At 45.1% G+C, this 21,763-nt stretch overlaps 2 protein-coding genes across 5 annotated transcripts; one reads left to right on the forward strand and one right to left on the reverse strand.

Moving 5' to 3' along the window:
- Nucleotides 1–4,488: 4,488 nt before the first annotated feature.
- Nucleotides 4,489–18,385, forward strand: POMT1 (protein O-mannosyltransferase 1). Of its 4 annotated transcripts, none has more exons than XM_019621464.2 (22): nt 4,489–4,586; nt 5,198–5,320; nt 6,138–6,281; nt 6,542–6,648; nt 7,226–7,276; nt 7,626–7,772; nt 8,196–8,307; nt 8,986–9,051; nt 9,564–9,657; nt 10,121–10,276; nt 11,200–11,330; nt 11,574–11,669; nt 12,985–13,077; nt 13,887–13,983; nt 14,078–14,170; nt 14,650–14,770; nt 15,135–15,232; nt 15,727–15,858; nt 16,272–16,398; nt 16,804–16,981; nt 17,184–17,375; nt 17,612–18,385. In XM_019621464.2, exons 3-21 carry the CDS (start codon nt 6,160–6,162, stop codon nt 17,359–17,361), a joined length of 2,199 nt encoding a protein of 732 aa, XP_019477009.1. In that variant the 5' UTR covers nt 4,489–4,586; nt 5,198–5,320; nt 6,138–6,159; the 3' UTR covers nt 17,362–17,375; nt 17,612–18,385. The 4 variants fall into 4 exon arrangements, with proteins under 4 accessions (XP_019477009.1, XP_019477008.1, XP_003211352.1 ...); XM_019621463.1 differs by having other exon boundaries at nt 4,535–4,668; XM_003211304.4 differs by having other exon boundaries at nt 4,535–4,668; nt 15,727–15,840.
- UCK1 (uridine-cytidine kinase 1) lies at nt 18,386–21,757 on the reverse strand. Its single transcript, XM_010720914.3, has 6 exons — nt 21,549–21,757; nt 21,313–21,409; nt 21,085–21,227; nt 20,901–20,995; nt 20,307–20,355; nt 18,386–19,904 (listed from the first exon to the last, which is right to left on the reverse strand). The coding sequence occupies exons 1-6, from the start codon at nt 21,685–21,687 to the stop codon at nt 19,717–19,719; spliced, it is 711 nt and encodes a 236-aa protein (XP_010719216.2). The 5' UTR covers nt 21,688–21,757; the 3' UTR covers nt 18,386–19,716.
- Between the last annotated feature and the right edge of the window lie 6 nt (nt 21,758–21,763).

A 21,763-nucleotide genomic window follows, 5' to 3' on the forward strand; every position in this document is an offset into this window, starting at 1 on the left:
TTTTTTTTTTTTTTCCACCCCATGCCTCATCCACAGGTAGCTGTGATAGCTCACTTGGCAAAGCCCATCCTTCTCCTTCCCTACTTCTGTCTCAGCAGAGTGGCAACTGAAGGAGAGGGTGTTACTTAGAGGTTTTTCATTTTAAAGGCAGCTGAGGTTTTTACAGAGAAAAAAAGCTATATCCTTGTTTATAGCAGAACTTTTATATGTTCTCTCACTTTTTTCCCCTTCTTTCTGCTTTCCTCATTCCTTCCAGAAGAGAAGTCCCATTGACTAAAATAATGTTCTGACAGAACTCCTCCTGATTTTTATATGTAGTTTTGTGCAATGCTGAGAATCTATACTCTTCTAAATTGAGTTGCATTGGATATATTTTCCCCAGACAGTTTAGCCTTTCAGATTGAGTAAAAGCAAAACAACCACAGTACACTTATAACGTTCATGAATTTTTCAGTATTTTTGTTTTAAGCTAGAAGCAGTGCTTGCATTAGAATAAATGTGTACTAAAGTATATAGTAGATCAGTGCATTAATCTTGAAAGTTGCACCATGTTAATTGTAGCTTTGGGGTGCCTTGTGCACAACAAAATGTGGCATTTTCGTTTTAAGGAAAAACGCACCAAACTTCCGTTGCAAGCTCCTCTGGATCTAGGGTTTTTTGTTTGTTTTTTGTAGGTTTGAGATTTCTTTAGTGACTGCCAAACACGCAGCAAAATGTAAATCATGGACTTGCAAAATGTAAAATCTTACGAGAAATCTCCTCACCACTCATGGGTCAGAAGAGTTGGCTAGAGCCAACGAGTTCGTTTGGACTACTTTTTGTAGTTGTGATGCTCTCTTACGCTCCCTACTTTGGCTGCTTTAATTCCTTGTCTCCTGAGACTTGTTCTATATTGTGCTTATCCGTTGGGGCTGCTCTCCTAAGCTTTGTTCTTCCCCCTTTTCCCTAGGTCTTCCTGTTCCTCTCATGGCCTCTTGTAATATTTGCTTACAAACACATTAGTAAGGGAGCTCCTCTGCAAGGCAGCCTTTTTAGCACACTTAGAACTTCCTTTTTTTCTATTGGAAGCGCATGGATACAGAGTCAGTTTGGAATCATCCTTTTGATCTCCTTCCACAGGTGGACAGCAAATGGTTCTTTAGTTTTGATGTAATAGCATATAGTGTGTGTACTGTGTCGCAACCTTACACTTTCTCACCTGTATTTATTTGATGGTAAATGAAAGGAGGGTCCCAGTGGGAGTGGGTTGGCTTTTTATTTTTTTGGTTGTTTGTTTTTTTTTGTGTGTGTGTGTGCGTGTGTATGTAGATTTTAGAATGGACTTGCAAGTTCCTGAAAGTTCTTGGAGTCCTTAAGCTGACAGTAGTCATAAGTAAATTCAGCTACTTCCAGCTAACTTGGTTTGTGTTGTTTAGCTCCTTGAAAATGTAAAGTAGGCTGGTCACTCTGAAGTGAGGGAAAGACAAACTTCATTTCCACAGTAGATGATAGCTTGCTAACTGGCTGTGCTGTCTGCATCTGTTAGATGGCAGCAAATCATTTCTTGGTGGTTCCAAAGAAGATATTTTGAACAAAGAATGTATTTGGGAAGGGATCTGGAAGGTGTTCTTGTTTGTGTGCTTTTCCCACACCCCCACCCCCCCTTTATGTGAAATATCCTTCATAACTTTCTAGGGATGCATTTGAAATTTTAAGCTAGGTATAAATAAGAATTTTATACAGTAGCTTTAAAAAGAGCTTAGAAATCTAATCTAACTTAGACATAGTAATGTGCCCTTTCCATAGGTTTCCCCATTGACTGTGGCAGAGAACATGAAGGGAAAGGGGATAGGATGATACTTCTAAGAAAAACAAGAGCTCTTTTATTTCTCATGTTTTATGGATTATTTTTTTTTTTAACTTCAGAGCAGAGTGTGCCAGCATCTCTAGCATCCTCCTTTAAAGTACAGGGTTTGAGATTAAGTGACAAATATTTCCCCAGCCTTCAGGCAACTCCCAGACCTGCTTCCTCATCTGCTAGTCCTGCTCTCAACATTTTCCAAAGATTTTCCACCAGAAAGTCATCCCACTGCACTTTTTATTTTCTTCCGTGGAATATCATGAACAACGGAATTGTCTTTTTCATTTTTTATCCTCCTGCCCAGCTGGCCCTACTAATGTCAGCCCAGAACCAAACTGCAATGGTTAAAGATACTCAACCCAGGCTCCTCCTCCTCACATCTTTCCTATCCTAATAACACTGCTTAAGCTTTACAAAGAACCGACCTCTTTCCTCCTACCTTTATGGCTCTTAAATGGTCAGATGTGTTGGAGAAATTGGGTTATTGCTATACGCAAGATACTGCAGTCCCTCTGGTGTAAATGCCATCAGAACTACAACACTTCCTGTTAAAAAAAAGGTCACCCTTCTTTCTCTTTTAACCTCTCCCATCCTTCCCCTAACAGAATAAAACACTAGAATTTATTTATACATATTTGATGTTGTAGGTCTAGGTGAAAAAGTAATTGTTTCACTGCTCTATTTATATATTATGTCTGAATTATTCTGTGTAGGAAAGGCCAAGAAATGCATGTGAGCTTCATTCCATTCCTCTCCTTTGCGTGACTGTCAGCTGCAGTTGGCAAGGCACTCTTCCACTTAATGGAATTTTGTGTGATGGAACGCAGTTATAGAGCCCACATTTCTAAGGTGCAATATCCTATTTCTCCGGCATATATTTTTGTTTGTTTAAAGCTAGCACAAGGTTACTGATGTTAGTAAGTAGTGCTCTGGAGTCAGAAGGAAGGTCTCTGATTCCCAAGGTGCAGAAATGCCAGTGTTTGCTGGTAACAATTCAGCTTGGGAAATAGAGAGTGGCAGTGTGTTTAATGCTGATGTTTATAAGGGGGTACTTCGGTTTACTGTCTCCACTGCTGAAGGGTAGTGCCCTAATGGTTTATTTCTTTGCAAGTTGCTTTCATTTTGACTGGAATTCTGCTACTACACAGTAGGCTCCTGCTGGAAGGATGCAGTGTGCAGTGGGAGGGAGAGGTGGGATCTGTATTTTCAGCAAAAATGGGTGAGGCAGAAGTATTCGGAGGCTGACTTTGCTGCTTTTTGTACAGCTGAAGGTCTAAGTCATGTGTAAACAGTTCTACACACAGTGATTCACAGCCTAGCCAGCTGCATGTCGTGCTGCTTTCCTTTCCAGCTCAGCTTGCTTTTAGCCCGCAGTGAAAAATAATAATAAAGGTTAGGGGAAAAAATAATGCTCCAGTGTATTTTCAAATGACAGGTGGAAGCACCAGTGAAACAGGTATTGTTATCTTTCCTAATTCACTCTCGGCTCTGCCACATGACAGCTATACAGTAGTCAGCCACTCTGAATGTGTTGCAGCCCATTGAACTCCACATGTGTTTGTGTTCGTGAGGACACATCTAACAGTTTCCTTACAGGAATGCTGCAAAGCTACATGGTGCCCTGTGGTTCCTGTGTGTTTATGGATATAAATTAAAACGACGAGCCTAGCTTTTTTTGCTGTGTCTCACATTCTGGCAGGCTACTATATTCACTGCATGCTAAGATCTCGTTTGGTTGCATTTCGCTGACCTTTTGTTTCCCCTCTGTCTTAGCTAAGCATAGATTAATCCTTGCAGTGTGGGTTATTTTCAGTGTCCAGCAGCAGCCCAGTTTATTTATAAGAAAGATGCACCTGTAAACAAAGATCACTTTACAGCAGGCATCGGGATAGCTGGGCAGCCCAGCAGACACGAGCGTTCTGCTGAAGCGAGCTGCTGGCTGTGAAGAGACAGCAGCAGGTGGTTGGGTTGAAGTTCTTCTTTTCCCCCAAAGACCACCGGATGTTCCTCATGGCTACAGGCACCTGCTGGGGTTCAGGATGGCTGCAGCAGCGAGGCGCTCACCCTTGGCATGTCTCAAGGCTGGAACCCCCCCCGGCTCTCTGTGGATCGCATTTGTTGTTTCTCAAGGGGATATTGCACTCCTCCGAGCTTTTAACCTCATCACTTGTGTAGTACTTTTGTTTCCTGCTAACCTCATCACCTGTATAGTACATTTTTTTTTGGCCTTTCCTTTCTTTGTCTTTCCATGTAGACCAGATATTTGAAAGGGCAGACGATGGATAATTGTGTAACGTGCAACCTGTTAATATTTTTTGGAAACTTTTACTTGGACCGGAACTCGAATCACGGCATCACCAGGCCAGTTGCGGCACACTCTTTATTGCCCTTTTTCCTCATTTCAGTACCTATTGTTTCTCCTTTCAAATATGTGATTGTATTAGCTCTTTCCATATGAAAGAATTCTCCTTATTTAAATAAAAAAAAAAAATAAAGCAGATTATGCTTTTCTCAAAGTTTCTTAGAACTGTTTGGTTCTTTGGTAGGTTACAAAGGCGCACTGAGGGGACGGCGGGAGGAGCGGGGTCAGGGCCGCGGGCGGCGTTGCTATGGCTGCGTGGCGTTGCTATGGTGGCGTTGCTATGGCGACGCAACGCTTCCTTGCTTCCACTTCCGTCCTCTGTGTCTGACGTCACTTCCGGCGTAGCGCGGCGGGCCGAGGCGCTTCCGGGTGCGGTCTCCTCAGGTCGGGGTCGTCCTGGGCCTGCTGCCCCCGGGGCGCGGAGCTGTGCTCCTGCTGCCTTTTCTCCCCCCGTCACCTCTGTAAGGTGGGGCAGGGCCTGGTTCCCTCGAGGCGGGGCGACGAGGCCTGGTGGTGAGGGGGCGGTGGTCCTACCTCACCTCGGAGCGCTCTGGGCGTCCGTAAGGCCTCTTGCAGGTGGAGGGAAGGAGGGAGGGTTGGGAATGGAGGATGGGTGTGGGGCCGGGGGGCCTGCTGCTTCCCGTAAATCTCAAGGGGAGAACGGGGTGGTGAGGGACATTCAGCATCCTGCCGTCCCTCCTAAGGCTCCCAGCAGGGTACAAGTCTGAGGTGTGGTAGTTCCGTTCACCTCTACAGGGCTCTGGGATATACAGACGTGGTGAGGGGCTGTGCTGTGCTCCTGTCTGAGCTTTGTGAGGCCTGGGACTTGCTTCCCTACCATAGTGCTCTTTGGGGTCCCAGGGCTTGCTCTCATCCAGGGGCAGAGGGGCAGCGGCAGGGTGTCCCCAGTGCTGATGGAGAGCCTGTGTTTGCAAGGGGCATCAAAGTCTGTTCCGCAGGGCAGCGTGTAGCTGAGCAGCACTTCTGTTTTGTAGGTAGCAAGAAGCAAGGACGGTGGCGCTGCATTTGATACAGTGATGTGCTCGCATCCTGCTTTGCTCACCCCTGATGAAAGCCATGCAAAAGAGTTTATTCCAGTAGCTTTTGGTGATATCGAGGTGAGGAGCTGCAATAGTGATTCCCTGGTATTTCCTGACAGCTTGCCTAGCTTCCAGTGGTTCTGCTTAGTGAACAGTTCAGTCCTGCATTCTGCAGCACTCCCCCGATAGGCTGCGCTGCAGTCCTACATCACCTTCGGGTTTCCAGTAGCCAGCTTTTAGGAAGTGTTTGTGGGTCCATCCTGTCAGCAAATACACACAGTTTGCAAGGAAGTAACCCTTCTTTTCTTGTGTGTGTGTTTGAGCGTGTGACTTGCCTATCAGCAGCATCAGTTTGGGCTAGGAGCTTTGCTTAGCACAAAGAGGCGAGATTTAGATTAGGTGTTGGGGAACCACTGTGAGGGTGGTGAGGTGCTGCCACAGGCTGCCCAGAGAAGTTGTGGCTGCCCCATCCCTGCGGGTGTTCAAGGTCGGGTTGGATGGGACCCTGGGCAGACTGATCTAGTGCCAGATTTAGTGGTGGCAGCCCTGCCCACAGCAGGGGGGCTGGAACTAAATGATCTTTGAGGTCTCTTCCAACCTAAGCTGCTTTATGATTCCAGCTTACTATTGAGGACAGAGACCTACATGTGTGTAGAATTAGGGCAAGTGAAAAGTTAAGTGTGTGTGGGCAGAGGGTAGTTTATTAACTCCATTCTCAGAGCTACCACAGCAGCTACAGCCGAAAGCACACAAATTGAAAACAAGGGGACAGAAGATAGATGCCATGAGCTGCCAATAGTGGAAAGTAGCAGTGTGTGTTTGCTGTCAAGTGATCTTCAGCTAGCAACCAGATTTTGAGTGAAATAGTGATTGCTGTGCTTCTCTGTTCTCGAAGGCCTGGACAGACCTTTGACAGGATGTTGGGATTTCTGAAGAAGCCAGTTGTGGTTACTGCAGAGATAAATCTCAACCTTGTGGTGCTGACTGTCATGGGATTAATGAGCCGTCTATGGGGGCTTTCCTATCCACGTGCTGTTGTGTGAGTAGAATAGTTTACTTCCCACTAAAGCAACACGGACTTCTATTTTATAAGCATTTGTGGGTTTGAATAAGGGGATGAAAGAACAGAGAATGTCTCGCTAATAAAGCCCTGGAGGGGAAGATAAGGGGTCAAAGCTGCCACGCTGTGTTGTGTCACTAGCCTTCTGCCAATGTGTCAGTGTTTCTTTTCCTACTCTTTCTGTAGCCAGCAGGGTCCTTGTAATTATACTTGACGTGTCTGTGTCTCTTGTGTTTCAGTTTTGATGAAGTTTATTATGGCCAATTCGTTTCCCTCTACATGAAGAGAATCTTCTTTGTGGATGACAGTGGCCCGCCGCTTGGCCATATGCTGCTAGCTTTGGGAGGTAGGATGCCTCCTGAAATCGAGCAGTGTCTATTGCCTGTTGCTCTGGAAGAAAGAAGTACTGGTTAGAAGTTGTCAGATCCTGTCATTGGGAAAGGCCCAAGGCAGCTGAGAGATTCTGATGTGGAGAGAATTGGTATTTCCTTTATTTAGTACTGGTACAGGACTGCTGCACGAGGACTGGGGAAGCGATGGAGACAGGTATCCATTACCTCATTGTTAGGCAGAATGAGTGCAGCTACTGACTAGAAATAGTAGGCAGCAAGCAGATTTTGAGGCCTAAGTTCCATTCTGTAGTTTGGAAATGCACAGCATAAAGCTGTGTATATGGGAAGGAGAGATTAAATATGCAGATAACTTTGTCACTGAGAATCTGTTGTTCCCACTTTATATTCTTTGTACCTCTGCACATTATCAAGCACTGCTGCAGGCAAAACAGTACAAAAGAGGATCCTGTTGGGAAAGAGGGCTTTCATGCATAGACAAGCTGTGTGTTTGAGAAATTGTTCCAGGAGTTTAGCACCTGTTTTTATACTTGTTTTGACACTGGAAGTTCTGAATTGTTGCTTATGTTGTAGGTTACTTAGGAGGATTTGATGGAAACTTCTTATGGAACAGGATTGGAGCTGGTAAAAACTCTTATTCATGTCTCATTCTTTTGGGAAAAAGGTCGTATTTCAGCAGCAGGCATTCCTTTTGCCTGCCTAGTGGAAAAAATGTTTTATCTGACACCTTCAGTTCTCCTCTGAAGTAAATCATCTTCAGGTCTCTAACGGAAATTTAAGATATTATGTTTCTATAGCACAAACTTTCAAAATCAGTTAAAACAGTTTCAGTAATACAAGCCTGCCAATAAGGTACTAAAAGCAGAAATTAAATTCAGCAACTCACTGAATGTAGTTGTAGTTGTATTGATCTGGTTTATCTGCAGTTAGCATCTTCCGTATTCGTGTGTGTAACTGTCCTCTCTGATTTCAGAATATAGCACAAACGTTCCTGTGTGCTCCTTGCGCTTCCTGCCAGCACTGGCTGGTGCTCTCTGCATCCCCTTGGCATACCAGATTTTGGTAGAGCTGCAGTTCTCCCACTGTGCTGCCCTTGGAGCTGCTCTTCTGATTCTCTTAGGTAAATTTATTCCCCAGGGAATAAACCGTAAAGAACCGTGAGTCCTTCATACAGGGAGAGAACAGTCAATTTTCCCTTTTGAAACTGTAGAGCACATAAAAGGAGCACTGCCTTGACTTTTGTTACCTTGAGAAGCATCTGTCCGGCTCTCCCAGCACTGCTTTTCTTTGCCTCTTGTAGGCAAACACTGCAGTTCTCTGCCTCTTGACAGACTCTGCTTACTGTCTGTTTCTTTGTCTTCGGAGACACTTTGCTCATGCTGGAAAGTTTTTGTTCCTTTAAACCCAGCATCTCTGTACTGTAGCCAGTAAGAACTGTGTGTGAATTGACTGTCTTGAAAGAGGCAGGCAGGTCCTTCTGCTGGGTAATAATGTGATTGTCTGAGGTGTTTTTCTAATTTTGTTTCTGTCTCTTTTCTGGCAGAGAACTCTCTGATCACTCAGTCAAGGTTCATGCTTCTGGAATCCATATTGATTTTTTTTATCCTGCTTGCAGTTTTGTCCTACCTGAAGTTCTACAATTTGCAGAGGCACAGGTAAAGCTGAATTGTCTCCCATCCTTTTGGATATTCTTGTGGTGACTCTTTATGTTATAGATTCTATTGTTTTTTTCTTTAAGTTATTTCACTTTATTGTAACTCACCTCCTACACAACTGCCCCAGGAGTTTATTCTTCTGAGCAGAGTTGGAGACTATTTTAACTGATACTAAGGTCATCTTTATTTTATAATAAACGTAAAATCCTCTTGGAGCATTTCTTTATCCACCGTTTTAAATTTTAATATTTCCTTCCATACACAGAAACACAGATGTTAAATTCATCATTTGTGCTCCTTTGATACCACTGAATCTGGGGATCTGTATCTCTTTTCTCGTGACTTCACACATTCTCTGATCCTTGCAGAGGATAAACTGATGTAATCTTGAGTGAAGTAAAATCATCTGCAAGCTGAGCCTAGCAAGTGGCTTAATGCATTCCTTTTATGTTTGGTATCAGAAGGGAGATAGTGTTTGGTATTGCTTTTCAGGAAACAGGGAGGTACATTTGAGAACATCCTGTAGATCAGAGTTTGTGGTTTGGGAGGTTCAGAATGAGATACCTCTGAGCAGAATAACGAATAGCAGATTTGTTCAGTCAAACTGCCTGAATTCAGGATCTTAAGAGTGTGCTCAGATGTCACCATAACACTGTTCCCTTTGTCCTTTTATTTCAGTTCCTTCTCCGGAAGGTGGTGGTTCTGGCTTCTGTTGACTGGAGTAGCTTGTTCTTGTGCTGTTGGGTAAGTCTGAGGTATCAGCAGTGCTTCAGATTTTCAAGACCTGTTCTTGGTGCTGTTCTGAGTTCATGACTTTTTATGAGTTAGACTGCTGGTCAGCTGTCAGTGGACAATACCAGGCATTAGGGGGTATTATCTAAGTATTTAGTGGAGATGGCCTTATGTTACATGATATCAACAGTGCTTCACCTCTCCCTCCTCATCACCTCAAGCTTCAGTAAGTCTGAATTTAGGGACTCAGTGCTTCGTGATGTGCCACTTTGTTATCAGGAGGGTTCACTGTCTTTATCACTGCAGTTATTTAATGTAATGAGCAAACAAATGACATCATAAAGTATAACAAAGCCTTAAAGCTTATTTATGCTGTTGTACCAAACTAGTCACAAACCTAAGCCCTTGGACTTAAATGCATCTGGTTCAAGAGAAAGCTGGAACGTTTACATCATGCATTAAATAATAGCCATAGATCTCTGTACTTCTTAACCCTGTTCAGTTTTTGTGCATTCTTTTTTCAGAGTGAAATACATGGGCCTGTTTACCTACATGCTGCTCCTGGCCATTGCAGGACTCCACTTCTGGCACATGTTAGGAGACCGGAACTTGTCAAATGTAGGTGGTGCAACATGCAAAATAAATCATGTGTAACTTAGCAGAACAGGAGCCACATGGGAGCCTTGCAAGCCCCCAGATAACAATGCTGGCTGTAGCTGTTTTTCACACTAGCATTCCTTGTTGTAGTCTGCAAACCTTCATGTCGTAGAACATTTTTTCAGCTCAGTTGCTGCAGAATATGGAGTTAAGTTTAAGAAAAGCATGCGTGTTTGACTGGCTTTTCTGCTCTTATCTGTGCCTTGCTGATTTGTGGCTCAGAATCTGTAGTGTTTCACTGAACTCCTTCTGGCTCCAGTTCAGATCCTCAACGGAGATTATCCAGCTGTCCTCGAAGTCACAGATGAGTGAGGATGACTGGGGGAACTCAAAAATATACAAACAGAGCAAGGCAAATGCACTGATATTTTTAGGATTTTTATACTTGGAGCGTGAAAGCAGTGAGTTCTCTGTGTTCTTCTAGGTTTCCTTGGTGTGCCATTTTCTAGCTAGGGGACTGAGCCTCCTCATCATCCCAGTGGCCATGTACCTGTCCTTCTTCTATGTCCACTTGACTTTGCTGTATCGCTCTGGGCCTCACGACCAGATTATGACAAGTGCTTTCCAAGCCAGCTTAGAGGTAAGGGAAATGTGCTCATGAAACAGATTTATTAGGGCAGAAGGGGAGGAAATGTTTCTTGTGTTCATTGTTAGAAGAAAGGTCTGCATTCTTGTTCCTTTGATCCCACATATTTGTTCCCTTTATGTCATTTTATTACTTTGCTGCTGTGGTATGGCTTTAAGTTGAAAAATGAGGACTGAAATTCTAATAGCAGATGAAAGCTTTTTTTCCAGTCAACCAAGGCTTCACTCTAGGCTGAAGATCTGTCCTTTCCTACAGGAAACTCTGCAGTTGTAGATACTGTGCTGAACTCTTAATTGAGTTCATATCCTAAGTGTAAGTTTAAAATGCAAGATGCTAGTCTGAGCTTCTATAGATAAATACTTAGTCTGTCTATTGAAATAGCATGAAACAGCAAGGGATATTCCTTAAGGTCCTTGTATGGGAACTGTTGATCACAGCCTGGGCCTCTGATTGACCACCTGAGGCGAGCAGTGAGTCAGCCACGGGAGCACAGGTGAAGGCAGTTCTCCTGTGCTACCAGAAGGGGTGGAGCCTGGCTGCACCTCTCCTAGATCCCATTGAAGTGCTGACTGCCACTGAGGAAGGATCTCTTTCTGGAGATCACTCCTTGTGGAGTTTACTGTGAGCCTATGACACCAGTGAGCATTTCCATTTGTTTTGATTATCTTTCTATTGCAATAATCTTACTAAGCCTAACCTTTGTGCACCTATTGATTGTACAGTCCTGTTACAGGCTTTGGTGTATTTACTTTCTGCTGAAAGTGGTGCAAGACTTGATTTTTGTAGATAACATCATACGAGAAAGCATTGTGCTAAGATGGTGCTGTGTTGAAGTGACAAGTGACTCTAAGTAGCGTTTGAACAGCCTCTAGGTTGTTTCTTTTTCTTCCCACTTATCCTGTCATCGTGCTTCTCAGGGTGGGCTGGCTCGAATCACTCAGGGCCAGCCCTTAGAGGTGGCCTATGGCTCTCAGATCACTCTGCGGAACGTGCTGGGCAAGCCCATGCAGTGTTGGCTCCATTCTCACACGAATACTTACCCCATCAGGTGAGAAAACTGGTTGGTTCTATATTGTTAGGGTCGAAGTATGCTCTGGTTCTATCTCAGTTTGGGTCCTGGCAGTCTCTTCGTTAAGTCTTCGGAGAGCACTGCAAATGCATGACTTCTCTGTGGTCTGTAGGAGTGGAGCCAGTGGTTTGGTGCTGGTTTGTGTGCAGTGACTGCAAAGCACAGAAATGTGCTGTTACACACCTGTTTGTTTGGTTGTTTTTTTTTTGTACTTCTGTAAAGGTATGAGAATGGCCGAGGTAGTTCTCATCAGCAACAGGTGACCTGTTATCCCTTTAAGGATGTGAACAACTGGTGGATTGTCAAAGATCCTGGAATGTGAGTATGCAAAAGATCTAAATACCAAACTGCTTCAAGCGTGGCTTTGATACAGAGGCCATATGTGATCACGAGCAATCAATTTCAGCTGCAGAGCTGGTAAAAGTGGCTGTTTGCACGGTGCTCCTACACGGTAGAAGCATTAGTGAGGACTTAGAAATTCTGTCTGAACTGCATCTGCCCAATTTGTGGGTTGTGCTGTGCATAAGGGGAACTTTAAAGAGTTATGAGATTGATGGGAACTGTTCAGGTGCTTTGCATGAAAGCAGAGTTCTGCTTTTTGAAGTGTGTGAGCCGTGGCATTTAGAGTGTTTTGTTGAGTTCTATCAATCTTGAATGGGTCCCAGAAGACATTAAAAATCATTTCTGCAGAATGAGTATTTCTTTGTACTGAAAATGTGGGATGAGCTTCAGAATCTGCTGCATTAGGAGGAATTCCAAGTGGGTGTCTGAGCACGAGGGGGCTTGGTTTGTGCTAAAGCATTTTGCCATTGTAACTGTCAGTGAAGAGCAGGACTCTTTGTTTTTGCAGTCCTGCCTCTGAAAGCCCTTGTGTGATATCACTGCATACTGATCAAAAAGTTGCTTTTGTAGGCTTCTTATGTTGCTCTGGGAAGTGCATAAACAGTTCTACCCAACGGACTGTGTGCCATTATAAATCATATCTACACTGGGGAAGTCTATCAATAGTGCAAAGCTTTCAAGTGGGGATGCTAACAGAATCTTTGTGAGAACCACAGATAGCCAGTATCTACTTAAATTTCCTCAAATTGCCCTGGAGGATGTGAAGTTCTGCTGTAGAACAACAGAGTACAGGCAGCAGTTGGGTGAACAACAGAGTTCCTCCTTGCCAAAACATGTGTTAGCCCTGTCCAGAGGATAAGAGTTTGGTCTCTGTGGTGGAAATGAAAGCCATTGATCTCTGTTGCGGTCCTGCCAAAAGTGACATCAGTTGTAGTAACAACTCCTGCCAGACTTCTGAAGCACTTACATTTCACGGAAGGCACCCAGCAGCTGTAGTGTGGGAATAATCTGAACTTGTTCCTGACTGACCTGAATTAGGACCACTGACTTAATGGCTGGAGTGTTGGTATCCCATTGCCAATCCCCTGAGTCATTCTGCCCTTAATTTGCCTCTGCTTTGATGAGCTTTCTTTCCATTCTGGTGTATTCCATTGATTACTTGGTTTTCCTATCATAATGCCTAGGTGTCTGTCCCTACTGCAGTATCTTGACCTAACAGTTTGCTTGTGACAAGGTTGCATAATTCAGAAAAAAGAATGTGACCACTTCCTCTCACGTGTCACTCCACCAGGCAGCAGCTGGTGGTGAGTAACCCACCCCGTCCTGTCAGACATGGGCACGTCGTGCAGCTGGTCCATGGCATCACAACTCGGTACCTCAACACGTAAGTCCTTTCCTTGTCCTTTGCTCTGCCAAGATTTTGGGCTCATTCTGTTTTGCTGTGTCTCAGAGTGGAAGGGTTTGAAGAGGAGTGACCTTTGCATTCAGATATAATGGAGACTGATTGATGCCTAAAGTGGTGGGTCTAGGAGTGACAATTTGTGATAATTCACAGATTCTTAAATAGATCCCTTGGTGAGTCCTTACCCTTCCTCCCTCCCTGCCTCCTCTCCAGAATACTCAAGCAGTGTTGTGGGTGACAGTTAACTTAAAGCCATCTGCTGCCTCTGCTGACTTCACCTGTGTGAAGGGTGCACTCAGAAAGTTAGGAGGATGTGTTGGGGAATTCAGTGTGCCATGGCTCATCGCCACGGATCCTTGGCTGTTCTGCAAAGACTGCAGTATGAAAGTGGCCTCCTGGCTGCTTCCAAAAGGGAGTCAGTCAGCGTTGGAAATGTTGCTCTGATTGGGAAGGGGGGCATTCTGCATTGTGGGTCTTTGCTTTTCCAAAAATGAACAAATTGGGTTTAGAAGGAACACAGCAAATGAACAGCATCCCTGTTTGTCACAATCAGAGCTTATTCTTCAGCCCAGGGTGGCAGTTGTCTGTATTGGCTTCCTCTGTGGCTGCTGCTGGCAGCTCTTAGTAGTGGGTAGTGTTCTCTTTCAGAGTAAACAGTGTAGTCTTTTTAAATGGATTACTTAGATTATTTGCTTTTAAACTAAGCCAATCTAGTTCCTTTATGGGTATATTTTTATATGAATGTGGGAAATGGCATTAGAGGATCTGAGGATGCTTACTTTGTCTTACAGGCACGATGTTGCTGCCCCTCTTAGCCCCCACTCCCAAGAAGTTTCCTGCTATATTGATTATAACATTTCCATGCCAGCACAGAACCTCTGGAGAGTGGTGAGTGATCAAAGGGAGGGAAGGAGCTCATCATTTTTTTTCGCCAGAAGTAGCTGAAACTAAAAGCCAATCAAAAGACATCTCACCAATGCAGGAAATTGTAAACCGTGAGTCTGACACAGATGTGTGGAAAACCATTCTGTCAGAAGTGAGGTTTGTTCACGTGAATACCTCTGCAGTGCTGAAGGTAAGTGGATTTACGTTTATTTTCCTACAGTTTTTCCTCCGTGCAACTCTCGTAATCTCATAAAATACTCATCTCTCTGTTCTGAAATGCCTAAATTACATGAAACAAACATAAATTAATTCAAGGAAACTTGCTCAACGTGGGAAAAGGTCGGCATGTGTTTCAGGTAGTCGCTTTGTTCTTTTTCAGCATAAAGCTGACCTGCTTCTCAGAAAGTTATGACCACCGTGCACAAGTGAGCCTTAGGTGCTGAGGCTGTGCGTAGTATGTGACAGCAGATGGAATAGTGAAGGACCTCTTCACAAAGTTTGCCAGAATCGCTGACTCTATGGCTTTAGCATCTGTTCTGATGTATTGGGTGGTGACTCGTCCAGTACTTTGTAGCAGGCTCTTGCTGTGATGGGCTGCACAGCCAGGCCAAGGAACTTCCAGCCTGAGGTTCCAAGTAGCAGCACTGTAAGTTGCACTTTCACTTTCAGCTCAGTGGAGCATCTTTACCTGAGTGGGGATACCGGCAGCTGGAGGTGGTTGGAGAGAAGCTGTCCAAAGGCTACCACCAGAGCATGGTGTGGAATGTGGAAGAGCACAGATATGGGAAAAGTATGTCTCAGCCATGTTCTCTGAGCATGGATCTGCATCTGGGCGGCTTCCTGCAGTGTCCACTGATGGAAGGACTTAGTCTGGTGGAATTGGGACGGAGTGGGTGTGTTCCCAGGGTCACTGACGTGGTGAGGTCTTTGCCACACTCAGTCTAAGCAGTGGATTTGGGCAGTTTTTCAGTGAGCTTTAGTTCTACCACGATGTCAGAATCCTTACAGATCTCTTCAGAGAGCTCATACAATTGGACTGCACAGTGCTGTGCAGTCCCTGGAGCCTGAGGAGCCGGGGTGTATTATATGGGCCCTCCCTTTCTGGGTTTCTGGCTGTTACGTTGTTGTTTCTGAATAGTGGTGTTTTCTTCCAGGCCAAGAGCAAAAAGAGAGGGAAGTGGAACTCCACTCTCCCACGCGGATGGATATAAGTAAAAACCTAAGCTTCATGGCAAAGTTCACAGAATTGCAGGTAAATGCATTTCTTTCATCCTTTCTGTTGCAGGGCAGGAACCAAAGCACTTCTGCAGACTCTTAGACTGAGAATTCATTGTTTCTTCCTTGCTGATAGAGTAATTTGGCTTCCTTAGTGAAGAAAAAATCTGAATGCTCTTTAAGCATTAGATAGCAACTGTGCTATTGAATGATGAGTACCCAAGTGACTGTAAAAAGAGAGAGAAGGAAGAGCAGCTGGGCATGCAGAAGTTCTCTGAAACTGAATCGCAGTGTTATTTTGTCAGCAGCCTCAATGCCCCTCACTGACATTTCAGAATTTCACTCAGAAAAGTGCATTATCTAAGGACAAATAAAACCATTTTATTGATAAATATCAAGCCTGAATTACAAACTGTCTTTCTCCACGCTCAGGTTGAGAACATAACATCTTACATCTGAAGCTGTTAATCTATGCCTGCTATCTCAGCTATTGCTCTAATTCTGAAAGCCTTCTGTTTACTTTTTTTGCAGTGGAAGATACTCACATTGAAAAATGAAGACACAGAACATAAGTACAGCTCCTCTGCTCTTGATTGGATCACAATGGACACAAATATTGCATACTGGCTACACCCAACCTCTGGTGTGAGTAGCAGAGTGGGAGTAAGTGTGAACCTGGTGAAGAAAGGCTTCAGTTCTGACATGTCTGAGTGAGAGCAGGGTTGCAGTTCTGTCCAAGGAGTTGGTCCAGATTGGACTCTTACTGTGTTAAAAATGTTTAGCACTTCAAAGCAAGCAGCTTTTTCTTGAGAAATTTTTTTTTAAACTCTAAGTTTATAGTTTCTGTTTAGAAGATGAGTTGATCTCTAGTAGCATCCTTTAAGTGCTATACATTACAAAAGAGACTTAAAGCAGCAAAGTTCATCAGCTTTCTGATAAGGAAAGAGAGATCACATTATTAGCCATGCACACTATGAAATTCAATTTAGCAAGTATGTAAAATATTATATTTGAACTTACCTAAAAGAGCTGCAGTGCATTCCTACTTCTGGCTTATACCATATTCTGTCTGGCAGGCCCAGATCCATCTCCTTGGGAATGTTTGCACCTGGAATTCAGCTAACATCGCTGCTGTGGTCTACACGTGTCTGTCCCTGTGGTACTTGATACGACGAAGAAGAAAAATTTATGATATTCCTGAAGGTTTGATTCCACTGGAGGTGTCTCTTAGTCTATTATGCTTTAATAAACCCAAAGCCTTTTTTTTTTTTGTAACTATATGCTTGATTATTTTTGCACATTTTCCTGTCCCCTAACAGTGACATTTTTGCCTGTGGCACACAAAGATTTTGGTTATTGCCATGTGACTGTGGCCTTTTGAGACTGTATAGGAGCTAGCACAGTTGTTTGAGTTATTCCCTGTGTGTTAAGATGCCTCCAGGCAGCAGATTCGGATTGTACTGAGACCTTTTATGATAGACTTAAAGGAGAGAGAGTGCCTGTGTGGAGAGAGGTTTATTTCAAACAAATCCTGGCCTTTGAGGTACATGAATTTTACAGGGTCAGTGCTCTGAGATATCAGTCAGAGATTTCTCCTTTCTCCTGCAGATGCATGGCAGCTGTGGGCATCAGCTGGGCAGATCTGTGTTGGAGGTTGGGTTGTGAATTACCTGCCTTTCTTTCTGATGGAGAAGACACTTTTCCTATACCACTATTTGCCTGCCCTCACATTCCAGATTCTCCTGATTCCCATCGTATTACAGCATCTCAGCGATCATCTCTGCAGGTATATCACTTTTACAAATAGAAAAGTGACACAGTTCTTTTCTCCAGGGTTGGCACCCTGGCAAGCTGCTGCAGGAAGGCAGTGTTATTTCCCAGGGGTTTCATTTTCCTTTAGAAAGGATAAACCACATTTACGTCTTCCTTCTGAATGGTGTTAGCTGGCATCGATGTAATCTGCCTGCTCTTTCACTCTCTTGTCCCAGATCTCTGCTTTCCAAGAGCATGTTCAGTGCACTGATTGTAGCCTGGTTCTCCTCAGTGTGCTTTGCCTATCGCACGTTCAGCCCTGTGACCTACGGGGAGCCCCTGTCTGTTGCTGAGCTCAAGGACCTGCGCTGGAAGGACAGCTGGAACATCCTCATCCGAAAACAGGGACACTGACAGACTTGTTGCAGGTAAAAGACAACACCTCTCCTATGCAAAGCCAAGAGTTTATTGTATTGTTAGTGTTACTGATTTTTGTTTTTTAAGTCGGATCAAATAAGTGATAGTAATTGGATCGAGCTATAACAGAAAACAAAATTTAAAATTCTTTTAGTATACTATTACAGAAAAGTTCTCAGTAGTAATGCAGGTGTTTTGAGCACAGTTCCATGGCCTGCTACCAACAACAGCTGTATTGTATTTACAGAGCTGCAGCACGAGTTGGAGGAATCGTGGGAACAAGAAAGTGTGCTCTGAACTGCACACACTGGTTCAGGTTAAAAACATTGTGGGTAACTCAGCCTGACTTGTACCTTCTGCTACGCTGTGAATTTCCCTGCTGGTGCGAGTTAAGGACTGGGGCTTTTCACTGGGAATGTCTGATAGCTCTGTACGTGCAGTCCCTAAGGGACACAGTATTTCTGCCACAGTTGATTTTATTGATTTAGTGTCTGCAGCAGCCAGGAGCTGACTAAGAACTCCAGTCCTAAACAGGCCGGGATGCTTTTCACTGTAGCATTCCTTTCTGCCCTAACAAATGCTATTCCAGGCTGTCTTCATCTTCTCCCCACGAAGAAGGTATGATCAAACACTACAGTCATTCAAAGTAGGATTTGGTCACTGTGTTGCTCCTCCTTAAAGCTGCACTGACAGCTAGTGCTTCAGTGCAGTATCTCACACCCTAAGTCTGTCAGTCTGACTTGCAGAAATGTAATGTTGAAGGATAGTGTTCACTAGCAGATGACAAACCTTTACTCACACCTACTGCTGACAGTGGTATGACACGCAGACTGCATTTCTTGTTTTGCTTTTTTTTTTATCTCTAAAGCTCAGCCATTACAGAATTAAAACTAATTTAAACAAGGTGAGAAAGAACTGCTGATTGCAAGAGCATCTCAGGAAGCATTTCTTTTCAGACCTTTGTACTGGTGTAGTAGAAGTAACACAAAAACCTTTTATATAAAATGGTCATTTCTGTTCATGTTTGTTCATGTGTTTATTAGCCAAAGTTACACACCCTTAACCAACACAGCCAGATTTAAGTTTAGAAAAAAATCAGTCATAAAATATCAAAAAGTCCCTCTTAGTAACATTTCCCCCCACCCCATTCTTAAAATTACTCTGTAATTACAGACTTGAGAAGATGTAACAAGGACGTTCTCAAAGGCCCAACTTCATTTCACATTTTTTGCCAGGATCTTTGTTGCTGAAGCTATATGGGGTAAATTGTAGAAATTGGGATGTCACTGTTTGTACATCCAGCCTCTAATCTATTGGGTTTTGTTGTTGTGGGTTGTTTTGCTTTGTTAGAAAATCAGAACATTCATCCATTTAGTCACTGTGCCCTGTTTGATGGTAAAACCACGTTTAGATAGATGGCTGTTTGTGGCATCACAAAGAGGGTCTTGCATTTCACAGCTTTCCCCTTGTTGGTTTTACCACCCAGCTCTGGAAGTGGATGGATTCTGCCCAGCAGAATCTGCAACCAGCAGTACAGAAATGCCCTAAAAGACATTAATGCTGACAAGGTCAGGTTTCTGTTCTGATGAGCACCTCAATCCAGTTGGAGCTCACACATTCAGCTAACTGTGGTAAAGGAAACACTGTTTGGGTACAAAAATAGGAGCCTTCTCTGCACACAGCACGGTGCAGTAGCTTAGAAAGGGATCACTTTGTAGGAACGAGAACCACGCTGCTTCTTGGGCCTGTCCCCTCAAGGACGAGCAAGTTTCCATTTGTTCCAGACCTCTCTCTAACCGGGGGGAGAGATTCCTCTATGGTTGTGCTCACGAAGTTGTGTTCCTGTCCCCACAAGCTGCTACAGGTTGCCAAGGTTGGCCAGCAGGAGAGCAGTATGAGAACTTAAGGGTCATAGCAAGGCAGAAGAAGAGTAAGGACTGTACCTGCTTGTTGAAATTAACAGACTGTGAGCCTCTTGGAAAAAGAGACTGTTCAGGCTGTTAACCTTCCTGCTAAGAAGCAGCAGCATCAGGGAAATGGGGTCTCTTGCTAAACACCTGGTTACTTTCAGGATAAACTTCAGTATTAGATTCCATTTTGAAAATTAAGAAGGCAAGTAGAACTGCCTTTAAAGAGCTGATTGATAGAACAGATTCAGACATCTCAGGGAAGAAGGGTAAGGGCATTGGAGGGGAGAGGGGCCATAGTCCAACTCCTTCTCCTCTCACCACTATCTCCTTTACTGCTATGATGATTTAAAGGGCACTTCACCGGGCATTTTGTTGCAGTCTTTCTTTCCCCAAGTTGTCTGCAGTGTTGGTCTGGACCAGAGGCAAATCCTTCAGACTCAGGTTAATGCGGACGGCTGCTGGACTCCAGATGGGACCTCTTGCCAGCTGCCAACACACTGCTGCTCTCTGCTTGCTCGGAGAACGGGCGCTTGTAGGTCCGACCGTGTCCATTCACTGCCCCTCGCTGCCACTTGCAGATGTCTCCATTTAGGATGTCTTGAATGTGCTGGACTATGAGGTTTATAGCCACTGCAGGGAGAGGAGTGGGAAACACAGAACACATGTAAGCTTTCTCCGCTGAGCTACCTAGAACACATGGAGCATCCGGCCCCATTCAACTCAAGTTTTAAGAAGCCTTTAAATGAAGCTATACTAGCCCCCTGCAGTGAGGTCAGACCTCAGCAGCGACCTCCACCATCACCTTTGAACTCAGTGTCCTGTTTTGCATCTATAATTGCTTATCACTTGCTCCAGCTTTCCACAGACCAAGCAGCTGGTAATCCTGATCAGGCTCTGAGCATCTCCCTCCAACACCACACAGCATGCTCAGAAGTGTGCCAACAAGGCACTGGTAGCCACGTGCTCTCCCTTCCCAACCCCAGAGATGGTCTCCCCAGAGAAATCAGCCAAAGAACTGAACTCCCTTTTTACCCATGTTGTCAACTCCTCGGGGGATGATCACATCTGCGTACTTCTTTGTCTGCAAAACAACAACAGGGTTGGAGACTGTTAATAGGAAAAGCCTGTCCTGTTCTTAACAATCTGAGTGCAAAGACTGACAAAGTGTTAGGCTCTAGCGTTGTGAGTTAAAGCTGCCTATGATGGTAACATCTCAGTCATGCAAGCACCTAAATTACTCTTGCATCGTATAGCATGATGAGCAGACTGGTCTGCTTCTGAGTTTCTCTGCTCTCTCCCTGTTCAGAGTGGGCTGCAAACTGGTCTCTCCTGCAAGACTTAAAGAATAAATGTAGAGAGAGATTTTTTCATTCCAAGGGATCCATGCAACTACAGCCACAGCAATGAGAAAAATGCAGAACGCAGCATTCCACTACAGATTTCTGCAGTGCAGGAGGAATCTCTGGCTCAGGAGAGCTTGCAGTGGGAGAGGCAGAGGTGGAGCACGGGACTCGCTCACAAAATCCAGCTCCCAAAGGCAGTTCCCAGCACCGCTGCACCTACAGCTCCTCCCCAGGCGCCCTGCTCTTTCTGTCCCAGCACTCAATGCGGAGGAACGCCCGGTACCGGCAAGCAGAACTCCTCGAAGGCGGGCTTCACAAACGTGGTGTACTGCGTGAGAATCTGCTCCAGGTCCCTTCCACGCTTCATGTCTCGCAGAACTGGAACGGGAAGATAAAAAAACCCCGAGTTCTATGACGGGGACGGACGGATAAGGAGCGGCAGCAGAACGACGGCCGGCGGATCGTACCTCTACGGGACAGCCGCACGTCGGAGTCCGTGTCCACAAAGAGCCGCAGGTGGAACATATCGCGGATGTCCTGGTTGTAGAACACCAGGATGCCCTCGAACAGCACCACGTCGGCCGGGTACACCACGGTGGTGTCCGGCATCCTGCGGGAGCGGCACGGCGCTGTGCTGTGCTGCGCTGTGCTGAGCAGCTCCGCCCCGAACCGAACCGAACCGAACCGCGCCGTACCTCGAATGGGTCACGAAGTCGTAGGTCGGCACCTCCACCGTCTTCCCCTCCACGATGTTTTTTAGGGTTGCGCGCATCAAATCGTTATCAAAAGCGTCTGCAAGAGGGATGGGAGCGAGAGGAAGGAGGTTAAGGAGGTTCCTTGCGGCCCGGAACGCCGACAGCCGAACGAACGGCGCGGTCGCAGCGGGAAGGAGCTCAATGCGGGCACGCAGCCGGGATGGGACACGCCGTACCCGGGTGGTCGAAGTTGTACTGCCCCTTCAGCGCCTTGCCCTGCTGCTCGGCCGTCAGCACCTTGTAGAAGCTGTCCTGGCTGAGGATCAGCACTTTGCGCTGCCGCCGCTCCACCTCGTTCTGCCCCAGCAGCTCCATGATCTTCTCGCACACTGTGGACTGAGGGCGGCGGATCAGCGCCCGGCGCCGAAGAACCGAACCCCTCCCCCCCCCG

Source organism: Meleagris gallopavo, chromosome 19 (assembly GCF_000146605.3).
Source record: "Meleagris gallopavo isolate NT-WF06-2002-E0010 breed Aviagen turkey brand Nicholas breeding stock chromosome 19, Turkey_5.1, whole genome shotgun sequence".
NCBI classification, from domain to species: domain Eukaryota; kingdom Metazoa; phylum Chordata; class Aves; order Galliformes; family Phasianidae; genus Meleagris; species Meleagris gallopavo.